Source organism: Lissotriton vulgaris, chromosome 3_1, assembly GCF_964263255.1.
Source record: "Lissotriton vulgaris chromosome 3_1, aLisVul1.2, whole genome shotgun sequence".
Taxonomy (NCBI): domain Eukaryota; kingdom Metazoa; phylum Chordata; class Amphibia; order Caudata; family Salamandridae; genus Lissotriton; species Lissotriton vulgaris.
Genome location: NC_141689.1, coordinates 988715510 through 988733670, shown reverse-complemented (window position 1 = coordinate 988733670; position 18161 = coordinate 988715510). Strand labels below are relative to the sequence as shown.

Here is an 18161-nt window from a genome sequence, read left to right as displayed (position 1 = left end):
CAGAGGAGTAGGCACTGTTTATTACCGGGTTTACCCAATGCACTCAAGCAACAGTAACACATATATTATGTAGCAATTCTCTCTAAAGTACAGTGCAACAAAAACAACAGAAGTCAATCAGATGCTCCAGAGGGAGAGTAGTCCGTAGGAGTCCTTTATTATGTCGATTAGCCAGCCGACACGTGTTTCATCGCTATATGCGAATCCTCAGGGCTTTAATGGCTGTATCTAAACCAAAAGGTCGCACTGCTGGTGATACTTCCGACCCAGCTGGGCCCGTGACCGTAGGTTTAGTGAAGAGACAGAGTCAATAGGTTGTTTCCAAAACAGTATAAAAAAAGTAATGTAGGTTGAGTCCCGAAATAATATTCCAACCGTATTGGGTAAATGCGTGGTTATGGACTGCAATATAGGAATCCAAGTATTTCTGGGTGGGTCCCGTGGTTGAACACCCCCCACGATGTGTAGTCGGGTACGACTCTTGAGCAATTGACGACAGAGACTCCGTGTAATGGAGACCTGGTCGCCGTGTGTTCTCGCCGGGACGTGTTCCTGTTTGGACACGTGTCCATAACCACGCATTTACCCAATACGGTTGGAATATTATTTCGGGACTCAACCTACATTACTTTTTTTATACTGTTTTGGAAACTTAGAGGGGGACTCAAACAACAGGGTTTAAAAAATTAACATAAACCAACTTAGTCCAAATTTAAGTGCCCCAACACTGCGCTTGCAGGGCAGCCCCTCTTCCTTAAGCTTGAAGGATGATGTGGGCAATGGAATCCTCTTCCCGGAAACTGTAAGCGCCCCATACCGCAAGATTCTGCACCGGTTAAGTGCCCACACACTGCTTGCAGGACAGCCTCCTCCAGGAGTGCATAAAGTTAAGTTGTTCTTAAATGCATTGATTAGAAGGAATCCCCTTTAGTCAGCATGTGGTTCATCTACCAAAAGCCACACTATGCGCCACCACACTGTGCGCCGCCACACAGGCGTGGGCATGAGCACACTCACCCACTTCCACAGGCCAGCTCACCATGTCTCAATCACACTATGCCTGCCCACTGATCAGGGTCTCCATCCAGTATACTCGCCTCTTGCATAAAAATATTTCTCTATGGATTACAACACAGTGATGTGACACGCTGTATTGGCATGCGAATTGCGGTCATATAAACTCCCAGAACTTAGATGAATGCTGTAAATGTATGGAAGTCTCCTAAATCTGTTGAATTGCAACTAGAAAGACAAAATATCCTCAAACTAGTACTCAAATCAGAATTCGTTTAAAAAAATGTAGAACTTACGTTTTGTCCGTTGTCTGCTTAAGTGCTCCGCCCCTCAAGTTGCAGAGGCAACATTGCTAAAAAAAAAAAAAAAAAAAAGAATAACGAAAGGAAATAAGCAAATGGATACAAACATATTGGAATAGGTCTTATATTTTACACTTTTATTACAGAAACAGCATTGCTTTATTTCTTATTTTATAATTTCGAGAAGCACACATTTTTCTACTAATTATTTAATACATCTGTAAAGTAAATTGAAACACAAAACAGCATGACCATAATTAACTTGCAAAGCTGCATTTTGGGAGTAAAAATGAAAAGAATCTCTCGTCATGTTCAGCTCACATATGGCACCTCTAAAGACTGATGTTTAAGTATTCAACAAATGATGGTGCTAGAGTACCGGATATTCAGATGAAATGAATATATTTACAACAAATCTAACCTGAAACTATTATCAGGTCAGTGGTTACCATTACATTTGGCACGGAGATGGCATTTCTTGACAAGAAGGAAAGGCAAGAAAGTTGCAATAATGAAATAAAAAAAAACACGTTTTGATGTATTCTCTAAACTTTAGGTGGTTAGGCATTGTTTGAAGATTGCTGGGCAGACTGTTCCTGAGTAAGCAGACCTGTGCAAAAAATGCTCTGCCAAATAGAGGAGATCTCTGAAATCGCGAAATGCAGGGTGCCCTAAAAAATGACAATTTCATGTGTGCCCTAGTAAGAAATATGGAGGCAACACCACAAAGAGAATGGGGCATTATACAGAGAATGTTGAATGTAACTTGTTGTACTGGAAGCCAGTCTACAGTTCAAAATGGCTGTAGAGTGGATGAATCAAGGGGCTCCCACCACCAGGTTGGATGCCGATTCTGAACAAATTGTAACTGGGTTATTGAAGAGACTTTAATGCCCAGTTACAGACTATTTGTGTGAAATGGAATATATTAAAGCCATGACAGAAAGCAGTCTGCTTTGAAGACAAAGAATAGGTACTAAAGGATGCAGACTCATATGGAAGACGTTTGAGAAGACAAGAGGACAATCAAGTATCTATTTGAAGCGTGGAGTCATCTTCACCACCCAACATTTCTCTGACTTAGCTCGTTGGGGACAGCAACCAAAGTCTGCTGGCCAGAGTGAAAAATGCCACAGCTTCTAGATGCTGTGCACTAACCATTGGAATGGTCTTATATCTCTACAAGCATAGCAGAAATCCAATCAGATTAACGTAGTGATCTGTGGTGATTCAATGCAAACTGTGTTTTTAACATGCCAGAGGCAGCCTCAAACACCATGTACTTTATTTTTAATACATTCAGCTTAAAGCCTCTGTCTTTAAAAAACACAACAAACTTATCAATTTGGTTTTGGAGGCCCAAAGAGGTCTTGGAAATAAATGAATTGTCCACAAAAAGACGTTTTGGAATCTTTTTGCTATTTAAAACAGGCAATTCATTCCTGCAGACCATACGTTTGTTTTTGTGTCATTGATGTACAATGTAAACAAACTGGGAGCTAAGACACACCCCTGGTGTATACCGTGTGAGATAGGAATGGGATCAGTCAGCTCACCCTTGTTGTCCCATCGTACCTGAGCATAATCCCTTTCTTGAAGTCTGGCAAGAAGATTAGTCAGGTTCCAGGAACTTCCATCTCACCTAAAACATCCCACATATTCCCCAGTGGAACTAGATCGAATGCAGCTTGCAAAATCTATGAAAGCTACATATAGTCTTTCTTTTTTTAACAATCCATACTTCCAATACAAAAGGGAAAATCTAAACACCTGATCAGAGGTACTTTTTTGTGTGGAAGACAGCTTGAAGTGGGACAGTTTGCACTGTTAATCTACCAAATTTAACAACTTATCAAGCATCTGCCTGGCAAAAACCTTCTGTAAGTTATCAATTAAGCTGATAGGCCTATAATTAGATGAACTGCCAGCATCACCCTTCTTATATATGGAGATTAACTCAGCTCCTTTACAAGACACAGGGATTTTTCCACCGGCCTTGGTGGCATTCAACAGGAGATTTATGCAGCTAATCCACACTTGTGGCTATGATTTGAACAAATCACCAGGTATTTTGTCAGGGACGGGAGCTTTGGCTGGTTTAAGGCGGCTTATAGCAGTTGAAGTGTTGGAACTGAGGTTGCTGGGGGAGTTCCTCTATAGCAGCTAAAGGAGAATACTTATTATGGCAAGGATTATCAGGGAGAATGTCAAATTTTGGAGACAGTAGCAGACATTAACAATGAATCACAAGTAAGGGCTGCCCTAGCTTAAGCTTCGACTTCAGCTTCAACATCAAGAACTTCAGAGGCAATTGAAAAGTCCAGAGCAGTTTCAGGTGAGCTGCCCTCGCTGTTAGAGATGAAACTTTTTATCTCTGCTTTTCTCTCTCCTGAACATTTCAGGCACTTTTGCAAGGCCATTTTTATCTCTAGAATTAGCTGTTTTCGTTTTCAAAATGGTCTCAACCTCAATTAAGTGGTCAGTATCATCCAAAGTGCAGTTTCCATCAGCATCATAACCAGGGGCATCGTGTTACCATGGTTTTTAGGATTAACTACAGCATTGCTTGTTTCGGTTGCTTTCCGTTTCCCAATTGTATGAGCTGCTATACAGCAACTGTGAGTACCAGGTGCACACATATATCCCTCCTGGAGACAGATTAGTGGTGGGCTGCAGAGAGTAGTTAAATGACAACGTAAAGATAACAGTAAAAGTGCAAGGAAGAGGGGAAAAGAAAATTAACTTACAAAGTTCTAGCAGTTGGTCGTCAAAGGAGCTATCTGGTCTCAGGTAAAAGAGAGAAGGCCCAGTCCGGCCTCTTCTGGGCGTGCTCCTAGGTGCGTTTTGTGCGCTGCAGTCAGGAGGCGCACTTTATGTGCCTCCCCCCTCCTCCATTCACGTAAAGTGCTTTCTTGGGGTAGTAGTCCTGCCAGGGCTCCTCCAACAAACAACAGCATCCTATGCATTGCGGTGGAGATGCGTGCTTTTTGTGCCTACCGACCCCTCCTCCTTTCAAGTAAACGATATCCCCTTAGAAAGGAGACACTAATGCATCCTTCATGGGTATTATTAAGGGCTAACAAATACTCATTAAGGTCTCGGTCTCATAGTCAATCCTTAACACCATGCACATTTAACCCCATCAGCATCTTTTTTTTTTAATGCTATTGCATCGATATACATATTTTGAAATGTTTTGAAATGCTCAGTAGAATTAATCTATTGATCAACGTATAGTGGTGTGGCTTCAAAAAACAATCTCTGTTAAAAGTAAATTTTTGGTCTTCGGCAGTCTGCTGACATGCTGAGAACAAGAATTCTAATTTCACAGCACAGTAGTTTGATGTGTCAATATGAAGGATCATAGTGTCTTACAGCCTGGAGTGTAAGGAGGATGAGACAGTTAAAACATATTGAGTAGGACAATGCCCTCAATCGAAAAAGTTTATAATATTTTGGCAGATATTTTAAAACAAAAAATCCATTTTCTGAGTAGAAGGCATCTTGGAAATAAATGCCTTAACTACTGAAGATGGAAAAAAGTAGAAGAATGTGAGACAAGTATTTTAACAGAAATAATATCTTTACCAGAAACCTGAACAGCTATCGAACACATTGACAGGAAATCAACACTTAATGATCTAAAGTTTTAGACGATGCAGTTGTATACACTATAAGGAAGAATATTTTCACAGCCTTCAAAAAGTGGATGAAACAATATTGTTTGCATTGATAAATTGTTACTGGAAAAATAGAGTGAATGTGTGACCGTTTTACACACCATGACAAAAATTGAAGTACTTGATCTGATCATTTTATCCGATAATAAATGTGTCCTACATACTTTCTCTTCTTTTGTTCCCTTCAGAAACAGGTTTCCATAAAGAACTGGGATATGACCTCGGAAACTGTAGCTCTAAATTGCAAATCCTACACTTTATGCATATTTTAAGTGCCTTACATCATATTAATATAGGGTAAAAATAATGGTTGTGTATATTTTGCCTTGTTATCAAAGAGCAATTCTCCCTCCAACAATAATAAAACATGGATGTGTTACATTCTCAGTAACTTGTGCCGCCTTCTCCAGCCACAAACTACTGTAACAGGTTTTGAACATAAGTATTCTTTACTTGAAAACACATAAGTGCAACAATGGTAGATAGTGATGCATTACGTATGTCCAAAAAACTTATTAGCAACGAGGTTACACATATGGAAAAACGAGGCACTCAACAATTTCTTTTTGATACAAATGAAGATAGTATTTAGGTATAGATTAAATTATGGGATATCTGATTAAACAAAAGTATTTAGCAAAAAATGTCCATGGTCCTTTAGTCAAAAATCGCCAAGTACACAGCAGAATCGGGGATGCGTGTACATAGAAGACAGCACAAAGCCAATGAAAATGAAAATAATAAGGGCAGTGACTCACTGTGTGCATCCAATACGCCTTAACTGAATAAAGGTTGCCTGGTCTAAATAGTGGTGTTGTTGACAATTCAACTATACTATTTATGGGTCCCCTGGGCAAGGTTTTGAGCATGCAAGTAATATGAGGGCAGATGACTTAATCACACTCACCTCTATCTACTTACACGAACAACTTACTATGCTCTGGTCCTTCCAGACCCCGCTGACAGGCATGCTCCCAATACACTCAATTCTCAGAATCACTTTGCTGGTCAGGCTTCCTTTCAGTTACACCAATATCACTGAAGCCAAATGATAAACATGTCTTGTTTAGCTCCTGTTCCTCGGAGTTTCTTTGCAGCTGCTCACCAACGCACATTTATTTTCCCAATACAAAGTGAATACGCCACCATCTCTCTCCTCATGTATAAGCGGATCACTACTGCACCGCCTGTATTTTAGGCTGAACTGACAGCACTTACCTTCTACAGATATTTTTAATTGGGCTATCTCCTGACCATCCTCAGCCAGGTTTTTTCTGAACTGCTTAGGCACTTTGAACATCTTGCCATTGCTGCTTCAGACATTAATCCCCTCTATTATCACCCGTCTTCTTCCTGCCTTTCACCTCTTGACAAACTACGCCACCTCTCCAATCTGTCGAACCTTTATTGCTTCAATACTTTAAGTTTCATTGTGGGCAAAATTACTCAATTTTTTCAAAAGACTACCAGGGCACTCCTTTCTGGCTAACGGGATGCTCTGTCGATTTTCCTTATCTTTCACCTTTTGCATGAAGTATAGCTTGTGTAACGATGTACTGATATATAACTTGCTACTCCACTTGTAATGCTTGTGTTAACTTATGATCCATATGGAATGGGAAACTTCTTACTTAAAGTGCAACACCGTCAGGCAACATCAGCAAAACATAAAGAATCAATAAACTGTACTGAGTTTTCAACAAGACAGACAAAACATTACAGCATCTAATTTCAAGTCAAAATGTAAAGAAAAACTGAGAGATGACAATATCCATTAGCCCACTCAACTCCCCACCAACCTATCCAAAGACACGAGATGAGTTGACTCCGTTTAAAATGCCTAAAGTCAGGGTCAGGTTGGCCGATACAGCAATCAGACAGTGCTAGAAGGGCTGGTATGAAAAGGACAGTGTATGGGCTAATTTTTGGCTGCTTGTCTGTGTGTTTCATCGTATCGTGGGCCAGTTTCTAGTGCTGAGTTCTCTAATATTACCACAAACATTGCCTGCAGCAAGCACAAATGTAAGCAGTCTCCCATATCTTGCAAAACACCTATACAGCTTGTCCTTACAAGTTAAAAAACGTGGGTAACTTTTTAGCTGCAGTCTATTTGCTAATAGGGGCCATTTTCAATTTGGTACTGGGGTATTTGTCTGTCTGAGTCCGACCCTACTCCAAACAATTCATTTAAAGAGACCTGCCACCCCCTCATCCTACTGCGTCAGATAAAATAGCACGTCTGAGAAGTAGTTGACTCGTGATTCGTCGGATAATTTTCAATACCTTGTGATACTCTAGCTTAGTTATCTCCTTAGTCTCCCTGGACAGAGAACCTAACATAGGAAACCAATAGCCCCAGAGCCTGGCAGTGTCTTTATGAGCGGTGTTTTTAATTACTAATAAATACCATATTCTATCCACACTTCCGGAGTCAGTGGTGTCACATTCCCTCTACTGGCAACCATGGTCTGCCTAGCTGCGCGTAAAGCTTGTTGCATCTCTTTGCATAGAAGGCAAGCTGCCTGGGTTCCAGAGTACCTAAGAATGAAACTTCAGAGAATCGAGCAAGAGCAATGTTGTTCATGTTATCAATCTTTCAACCTTTCATTTTCTCTTAGAGAAAACTCCTGTTTTATCTATTAAATTGCTTTGATCACATACCCTTTTATGAAAGTTTTTGTTTAGTTTTTCTTTTCAAACAGGGAAGCCCTAATCTGCTACATTAGGTGTAAACCCAGGATTTCAGAAAATCTGTATGAGAGTGAATAACGTTAGACCCTTTTCCCATTCTGTCTAACCTGGTCTCATACCACAATGATAGCTTTACTAACTAGCTAAATGTAAATATTCCTCAGCCTAGAATTCAGAGTAGCCGAAGGAAAGTCCATATGGGACTGACAGCCACAGTGCCGTCCATAAACCACTACTAGTCGGCCAGATGCCATCAGGACAGCTTGAAAATATCTATTAACACCGTGGACCTGCAACTCCTCTATCATGGTGTTACAGCCATATGATTCTTAAGAGTACTTCCTGGCCAAATAAAATCAATAATGGAATAGTAATTTTAACAGCATCAATTTAAGCCAAAAGCAGGGTTGGCATTCCTTGAACGCAGGTCCTTTAGCGTATCTTTGAGTCATGGGCAATTTAAATATACCATCTGTCGTTGTGATAGAGTAAATTGAATTCCCAGACATCACTTGTCTTGCCCAACTGTCACCCCTTTCATCCTATCATTCCACCTAGTTCAGCAGTAATTCCATTACTAAAGCAAAAGTCAACAGTGGGCAGTCCTGCTTTATTTTATTTTTATTAGACTTTTATATGGCACGAACTAGACACAAAGATATCTGGTATCAGAGAGCTTTACATGAGCACCATTTTCGTTACAGAGGGACACATTCATTTTTTTTGTTAGGCACGGGGAGATTAAGTGATTTGCCCAGAATCACAGGATGTTGTGCGTCATTGCCAAGACTCGAACCCCGTTGCCCCAGCTTCAAGGTCGACCGCCTTAGCCGAAAGGCTATATCCTCTCCCCTTTGCTTTTCGGTGTATATCACAGGATCAAGGATTAATATCAATCACCTCCAATTTTGTTGTAGGTTATTGAAAGCTCACCAGGTGCCATCTCCTATCACGTGACCAAAGCCGCAGCTCCCGTAAACACATCCTTCATAAAATTCCAATGTACACAGTCAACTATTTTTCAGTGTCCAATGTTATGAGAGCCACCTTCTTCTTTCTGCATTTGACATTGTTAACGATATGGAGAATCTTCTTCATTGTATCACTACCTTGCCTATGCCCTAGAAATACCACTAGATCCAGAAAAATCAGTTGCATTTTGTCTGCTAGCAACATGCCTACTTGGCTGCCTTCGTCACAGAATTTCTGTTTTATCGTTAACAGGGACTGTTCCACCTTCTCAATTTGTCAGAGGACACAGCTACCACCTGCGCCTCATCTCTGGTGGGCAGTGGTAGGCCCTAGGTAGTTTTGTTCATTCTCCGCTTTATTGCTTTTGTTGTACTGCCTGTTTTTTTCATTGTTGTGTCTGTGACTGCTGTTGTCTGTCTTCCCCTGCTGCCTGTACGTGGTCCGTGTCCCTTTTTCTTCCCTCTGTTCCCCAAGCTGTCCCCGTACTCTCTCTGCCCGGTCTTTTTTTCTGTACCCCTCGCTGCCCCCGTGTCCCTGCCCGGTTTTCCCTTCTGTTCTTCTCTCTGCCCGTTCTGCCTTCTGTTATTAGCTGCCCCTGTAGTCCTGTATTCTGTATTTTGCCTCTGTGTCACTCATTTTCCGGTATTTCTGTGCCCTTTTTGCCTTCTGTGCCACTCGTTTTTCCCTCGTTTTTGTGCCTCTTTTCCCTTCTGTTCCACTCGTTTTCTGTGCCCTTCTGCACTCTGTTCTACTCGTTATTTTATGCCCTTCTGCCCTCTGTGCCACTCGTTTTTCCCTCGTTTTTTGTGCCCTTCTGCCTTCGGTTCCACACGTTTTTTGTGCCCTTCTGACCTCTGTGCCACTCGTTTTTCCCTCGTTTCTGTGCCCCTTTTTCCTTCTGTTACCTTCGTTGTCCCTCAATGCCCTCGCCACTTGGTCCCCTGCGGCCCCGCCACCCTGACTGCCCACTCGCTGCCCCCGCCTCCCACCTCCCAGCTGCTCCTCCCTCCTACCTTCCCATATATGCTGGCCGCTGTGCGGCTGGCGCACCAAAGGCGTGCCTAAGGCAAGCCCGTCTGTGCCCGTCCGTGCCTGGACCGGGCCCAACGCCAGAACCCCTGGCCCCTGCACCCGCCACGATAACCGCTGCCACTACGATGCCAGCTTTCTGCACGCTCTCAACTCTGGACAGAGCCACACCTGCTTCAAGGCCGCAACGCACACAGGGCCCCATCACCTGGCAGAACTGCAGCTACACCAGCCTCAGAGCCGATAAACCACCCGCCAAGAAAGACCCAAGCCACCTCCGATGCACACTACTGAACTCCCGCTCCACACGCAAGCATGCCATCGAGCTCTGGGACCTGCTCGACACAACATCCCCAGATGTCACCTTCCTGACAGAGACCTGGTTTAACGATTCCTCCGCACCCGACATCGCCATAGCCATAGCCATAGCCATAGCCATCCCAGACGGCTACAAGATCGCCCGCAGAGACCGCACCAACGGAGTCGGGGGAGGAATCGCCATCGTCCACAAGAACAGCATCAGGGTCTCGACTAGCACCGACGACGCGCTCAGCACCGCTGAACACATGCATTTCCAGAGCCACACAGACCCTAACTTCACCTTCAGAGGCACCCTCGTCTACCAACCCCCGGACCCCACCCCAGTTCAGCGACTCCATTGCCGACTTGATCAGCACGCACGCCCTGACCTCTACCGACTACATCCTCCTCGGAGACCTGAACTTTCACCTTGAGAACAACAATGACAACAACTCCACAAACCTGATCGATAACCTCGCCAACCTCGGACTGAAGCAACTCATCACAACGCCCACCCACTCCGCCGGCCACACGCTCGACCCCATCTTCTCCTCAAGCCTGCATGTCTCTGTCAGCCACACCACCGAACTCCTCTGGACCAACCACCGCTGCATCCACTTCGCCTTCCAGAAACCCACCACACATCACCGCACCCAATAGATCCCCCGCCGCTGCTGGAGCAAAATCATCGAAGACCAACTACACGCACACCTCGCTCTCAGCACACCCACCGTACCCTCCAACACCGACGACCCTGCCCACAGCCTCAGACGCTGGATCGAGGACTGCGCCAACACCCTCGCCCTGCTGAAGAAAGCAATAGGGCCAGCTGGTTCACCCAGAACTCCTAGCCACCAAGCAAGCCTGCCAGAAACTAGAGAGGAAATTGCACAGTGAACAAACTCCGGACAGCCACGCAGCACACAAGGACGCCATCCGCAACCACCACCACCTCATCAGGGCTGCCAAGAGGACCTCCTTCAAAGACCGCCTCGACAACAATGCACACAATAGCAAGGAGCTCTTCAACATCGTGAAGGAACTCTCCAACATCAATGACATCCCTCTGCCGCAAGCCCTGTGCGACTCCATCTCCACCTTCTTCCACCGCAAGATAGCAGACATCCACAACAGCTTCAACACCCAGACAGCCCCAACAGACAGCAACACAAGAGACCCTCCGCACACCATCGACCACGACCCCCTGCTAGCCTGGGCCAGCGTGAGCATCAATGACACCATCAAAACCATGCGCACAATCCACTCCGGCTCTCCATCAGACCCATTCCCGCACCACGTCTTCAACAGAGCAAGCAGCTCCATCGCACCCCACCTGCGCAACGTCATCAATCACTCCCTCAAGACCGTGAGCTTCCCAGAGATCTGGAAACACGTCGAGATCAACGCCCTGCTCAAAAAACCTAAGGCAGACCCAAGAGATCTCAAGAACTCCGGCCCATCTCTCTGCTCCCATTCCCTTCCAAGGTAATCGAGAAAACTATCAGACAGCTAACCCGATACCTCAAAGAAAACAAAATCCTGGAACCTTCCCAGTCAGGGTTCCGCAGCAACCACAGCACCGAGACTGCCCTTATCACCGCCATCGACGACATCAGGACCCTGCTGGACAACGGCTAGACCGCAGCACTCATCCTCTTAGACCTCTCTGCTGCCTTCGACACAGTCTGCCACCACACACTACGCGTATGCCTCCACACCGCAGGGATCCGAGACAAGGCTCTAGATTGGACCACCTCCTTCCTCTCCTGCAGAACCCAAAGCGTCCGCCTCCCCCCATTGCGTTCCAAAGCCTTCTAGATCATCTGCGGCATACCCCAGGGATCCTCCCTCAGCCCGACGCTGTTCAACATTTACGTGGCCCCGCTCGCACACGTAGCCCAACAGCACGACCTCAACATAATCTCCTACACCGACGACACTCAGCTGATCCTCCCTCACCAAGGACCCCATCACTGCCAAAGCCAACCTCCACAAAGTAATGAAGGCCGTTGCCGACTGGATGAAGACCAGCGGTCTGAAGCTGTACTCGGACAAAACAGAAGTCCTCATCCTCAGCTCCAACCCTTCAGCTGGGACGACTCCTGGTGGCCGATGGCACTGGGGGAAGCCCCGAAACCCACTGACCACGCACGTAACCTGAGAATCATCCTCGACTCAACACTCTCAAGGACCAAGCAAGTCAACGCCGTCGCCTCCTCCTGCTTCAACACTCTCCGCATGCTCCGCAAGATCTACAGAAGGATCCCAACAGATAAAAGAAAGACAGTCACCCAGGCCCTCGTCAGCAGCAGACTCGACTACGGAAACTCCCTCTATGCGGGAGCCCCAACCAAGCTCAAACTACTACAACGCATCCAAAACGCCTCGGCACGATTGATCCTCAACGTACCACGCCACGGCCACATCACCCCCTACCTGAGAAACCTGCACTGGCTGCCCGTCAACAAGAGGATATCCTTCAAGCTCCTCACCCACACACGCAAGGCACTCCACAAGACCGGCCCAGCCTACCTCAACAGACGGCTCTCCTTCTACATCCCCAACCGCCAGCTATGCTCGGCCAACCTCTCACTTGCCACCATCCCGCGCATCCGAAGAAAACCACCGGTGGGAGATCCTTCTCCCACCTCGCCACCAAGACCTGAACACCCTCTGACTGAGCCTAGGACAGGCCCAAGACCTGCTCACCTTCAGGAGGATACTCAAGACCTGGCTGTTCGATCAGTAGCGCCCCCCCCCAACCCCTTGAGACCCTCGCGGGTATGTAGTGCGCTTAACAAATGATTGATTGATTGAGATAAATCCACAAATGGGACAGTGTCTCACCCACCCACCCAGCACTCTGGCATCACTTTTGCTCCTTTTAAGGTCGATTCTCAATAACAAGAGGAGCTTAGAGGGAAAATTATGGGTACTCATAGGAAAAAGCCCTCCACTCAATGAATACAATCCAAAAGAATTCCCAGTACCCAGGACTCTGGTTAGTAATTATCTAGCGGGCATGAGACCCTCGTCCGCCTAAATTCTCAGATCGTAGAATTACGGAGAACACCTGATATTATTTCTATATTTAGGTGTTCATTGTCTCTAATGCCCTACTGTCCCTGAACAAACAATCTAGTCTGTCAATATTACTGATTGTGGGGGGTTCCATATATTTTCAACTCGGCGCAACCAACAAAATTTCAGCCCTACATAGGACCATACATATACCCACACATACACCAAAATAATCAAGAAAAAATGTGTGGCGGAGAGGAAGGCACCTCACGGGCGAACACCCTCGGGCGATCTGGTCAGATGTTTACCAGAAACTTGGCCCCTTTCTCATCATAGGTGACCATTCCTATTCTAGGATTTAGTGAATAAGTGAGAAAAAAAGGTAAAAAGACGGTGCATAGCAAGGAGCTTAGAGCGTAACTCCTTAGACAAACAAAACAGAGTGAAAGGTAAAATCAACAAACACACCTCTTAAACTACTTTTATTAATGACTGGCGTGTGCGCAGTTGAAATAAAAAGGCTGGTAGCTTAATGTCGCATACCACTACCTGTGACCGATATGTTTCACTGCCCAATAACCTTTATGGCAGATTCATCAGGGTTAATACTCTGTTGCTGCACCCACTTCCAACATCTTTTGTTCTGTTCAAAACTCTGGTTTCATTTGAAAGATTGAAATAACATATTTAAGTCCAGATGTTGTATTCCAGCCGAATGTCAAATTCACAATATATTCTGAATCTAATCCATCTATTATTTTTATGGTTGCCACTGTAATGATTTAGATATAATCATAGAACTTCCTTGCCATTTCAAAATGGCGCCCACATTGGTCACTGAATCCCTGGACTTCCATACCATGATACCCTTATTGTGTATACATATCGGAGGAATCTATTTCTGATGTTTAGGAGATTGGCACACACGAAGGCGGGCTCTTTATTTAGGCTTTTTCAAAAGTCTGGTTTCATTCGAAAAATTTAAACTACTTATTTAATTTCAGCCACTGCGGTGATTTAGCCACTTCAAAATGGCGCCCACTTTGGTTAGTGAAGCCCTTCATTTTCATCCATGTCGTTTTTGGCCCTCCTCACGTGACAGGGGTTTGTTCCGATCACGTGACCATGGTGCGCGAGGCTTGTTTTGCTCACCCGGGAGGTTTAAAAGGTGCACCTTCGCTCCCGTCCGTTGTTCCTGGGACGATACAATGCCCCCGAATCTTATTTGTACGGTAAGGAGAGGGCTCTGGGATTCGGGCGCCTTTGGCAGCCCGACTTTGCATATTTGTTGCTGGGATCCATGGGTCCGCTCATACTCGAGTGAACAACGTGTATTATCCACACCGTGTTCACAGGTTGCAATAGCACTCCCAGTACATTTGTAGTAGGTTTCACACATGGTTTGTTAGTTTATCACACCCGCGTGCAGATCCTAGGAATTAGATCATGCAGAGTTCATGGGTTCTGTGGGGTTGTTCCTAATGAAGATTTGTGTACATTTATTTCTTAAGCAACAGTAAGTAGGTTGCCCTCAGTATCATTTCTACAGGGGGTCAGAGGAAACGCGTGTGTTATGTGAGCGTTCCAATGAGATTTTGGTTATATACCTTTTTTAATGACAGTAATCAGGTTTCCCTTAGTATAGATATCCATGAATGGCACAATTGGGTCAGAGTAAATGTATTGATACTGCACAATAGAGAGGATCCCTTTAGTCAGCAATTCTCTGTTGATGCTCTGTATTGGGTTGACATTTGTCCGTCAGTGGGGTGGCAGCCCACGCATGCAAGGTGAATTCGAAGAGCATGCTATCAGATACATATTATATTGATTACATATAAATACTCCACAGGTTGATGTGACAACCGACAACCAGGCGGAGAACTGCTTTTTCAGCTGGTACGAGGGAGCATAGCTGAATAAGGGTAAACTAACAATGAAATATTTTTCTTAATAGAATCCCCCACCCCCTATGTTTTCTATGTTGGGTGTAAGACATATGGTAAATAGGTGGAGGATAACATTTTCTTGGAAGCGGGAATTGTTTTTTACAATTAAAAAAGCACAAGAATTTGGAGGTCTAGATTAAGAACTGGTCGTGATTTCATTTTATTTTATTTATTTTTTCAACTCGGCAGCTTCCTGTTCAAAAGATGTTGGAAGTGGGTGCAGCAACAGAGTATTAACCCTGATGAATCTGCCATAAAGGTTATTGGGCAGTGAAACATGTCGGTCACAGGTAGTGGTATGCGACATTAAGCTACCAGCCTTTTTATTTCAACTGCGCACACCCAAGTCATTAATAAAAGTAGTTTAAGAGGTGTGTTTGTTGATTTTACCTTTCACTCTGTTTTGTTTGTCTAAGGAGTTACGCTCTAAGCTCCTTGCTATGCACCATCTTTTTACCTTTTTTTCTCACTTATTCACTAAATCCTGGAATAGGAATGGTCACCTATGATGAGAAAGGGGCCAAGTTTCTGGTAAACATCTGACCAGATCGCCCCAAGGGTGTTCGCCCGTGAGGTGCCTTCCTCTCCGCCACACATTTTTTCTTGATTATTTTGGTGTATGTGTGGGTATATGTATGGTCCTATGTAGGGCTGACATTTTGTTGGTTGCGCGGAGTTGAAAATATATGGAACCCCCCACAATCAGTAATATTGACAGACTAGATTGTTTGTTCAGGGACAGTAGGGCATTAGAGACAATGAACACCTAAATATAGAAATAATATCAGATGTTCTCCGTAATTCTACGATCTGAGAATTTAGGCGGACGAGGGTCTCATGCCCGCTAGATAATTACTAACCAGAGTCCTGGGTACTGGGAATTCTTTTGGATTGTATCCTTTTAAGGTCGAGCCTAGACAGCGAATGCGCAGTTTCTCAACCTGGTGTATCTCGTCTAAGGAGTTAAGGCACACCCATCGCTTATCACTTGTTTCTTCCTCTGCCTTTCGAAAATGCTTTGGGTTCATTGGTGAATGGTTTACATTAGTCCCACCTTTGGGCTGTTTTGTTCCGCCCTGGAGACTGATACCGTTACAAGGATCAGTTCATTTCTGGCCATTTGTTAAGTTTTGACGCACTATTTTTAGGTCGAGCCTAAGCCATCCCTTTAGGGATGCTTGGCGAGATATGAAGTAAGGCTTCTGAAAAATGCACCCAAAGGCGGATTGCTTACAGTGCATGTGAGCCGGGCACGTGCACATCGCACACCATCGGCATCAGACTTCAAAGCAAGCCGCTCCCACGCAATGCCGCTCCGCCGCCCCACCACGCAATGCCGAGAGCTTGTTGTTTACAAGCAACACCCCAGCTGCTTTGCCACCCCCTCCCTTCCTGCTGACATTCCCCCCTCCCTTCTCACCCAGTCCTTGTTTACCGTCAAATATTTTCAGAATTGTTTTGAAGAAGTGAGCCAAACTTTCACATAAAAATCATAGCTTCCAACATTTCGGGTAATTTTCTTTAAACTGGATTTTTGCCTTGAATTGATTGGACCACGAGTTCTCACAGGCTCCTCTCCGCCCCTTCCTTTAATGGCCCTCCACCTCCCCCAGCACAGAGCGCGCAAAAACAGGTTTCTTCCTACCTTATTTGTTGGCCTACATTTCACTGCAAGCTGTGGCTGTATTCAGGCTCCGCTGCTTGCTGTAACCCCTCTCTTTTCCCCCTCCCTCCTGGTCAGCCTCTCTCTCCCAAGCGCCTCGCTTAGGCACATAGATATCTTGGGCTCTCGTTGGGTCTGGTATCACTCAGGCAAACGTGGTGCTGAATAATATTTAACCAAAACGGTAGCTGTGTATTTAAAAGAACCCCCGCCCCCCACCTTACTGGATTACTTGCCTCTCCCTGCTCCATAGTGCTCTTTGCTCAATGCCCTACAGGAATGCTAACATCCCAGATCTGAGAGAGTTAATTTGGTCGAAACGCACTCTAGGAATGTTTATGTTTCAGGTAAAGGACCTACAATGTCGCTGCTTGCCCTTTTGACATCCATTTCCTTGTTCATGAGCTGCTTGGTGAAAGTGGTACTCAATTGCAAATCTTGACTTTTCTGAGCATGCAGAGTGAAATAGGATTTCATTTTAGCATTATTCCGGCTATAAACATCCTGTTAACGTTCGTACCTCCGAGAACTCTGAGAATTAGGCGTGCTCTGCCAGACAGACACCAGCTTGTCCGCTAGCACACTTACAACAGGACATGAAGTTTCTTACTTTTTGAGGTGTTCTAGTTCTTGTGTTGTGTATATTTCTTGAGGAGTGAGCACGTTTAAACAACAACTTGAATACAGGTTTCTTTTATTCAAGTAATAACTAACAAGCCACTGCTGTGCGTTTTAGAAACATTGCATACATCTTTCGCAAAAAAGAATAAACATCGGTTAGGTTGGCAGTCCTAGTTAGTGCTTCTTGCAGAGGATCATGGATGCAAATAGGGGAAAGAAGGTCCCAGAATCTACACAGGCAAATAAGTGTTGCGTGTTTATTGTTGCAAAAAACAAGACACAACTCTATTAAAAAAAAGCTTGCGACTGTAACAGATCTAGTCTGTGTGCTCACACATCAATTGTATTTATGATTGTATTTATGTTTACTTTGCAGGGTTCTTACAATTAACCAAGAAATGTCTATCAAAAATTGTTTTCCTGTTCTTTTTTCAAATCAAAAAGGAGTGCTGATGTTCAGGGCCAGAATAACATGACACGAAAGGGGCTATCACAGAAGAGTCTTTAGTGGTGGAACCCTTTGCACCCAGTGCCGGATTAAACGCTGTGGAGACACACAACCACAACCACACACACACAACCACACACACAACCACACCCACACATACAGCCACACACAGCCAACCACACCCACACACACAGCCACACACACAACCACACACCCACACACCAACCACACACACAACCAGACACTGCGCCCTCACACTACTTTAGGACACACACTCTGCAACCTCACACACTCTGCACTCCTGTTTGTTTACCGCACTCATTATTACTTCACTCATATCCATAGTTTTTTTAGCAATAACAAATTACACACAATTGGAAATGCCTCTCTGCAGTTTTCACTACTATTTATCACTAAAATATCCAGTGTTTTTAACGGACACAAAATAGAACCCTTACACAATACAATCAC

At 44.7% G+C, this 18161-nt stretch overlaps 1 protein-coding gene across 2 annotated transcripts in view; it reads right to left on the bottom strand.

Moving 5' to 3' along the window:
* The window catches only part of KDM4C (lysine demethylase 4C), a 2012700-nt gene that overhangs the window by 640805 nt on the left and 1353734 nt on the right, over positions 1–18161 (bottom strand). For both annotated transcript variants that reach the window (XM_086961357.1, XM_086961358.1), the window contains exon 16: positions 1311–1366. In XM_086961357.1, the coding sequence (XP_086817483.1) occupies positions 1311–1366 (56 nt within the window). The remainder of the gene's footprint in view (positions 1–1310; positions 1367–18161) is intronic.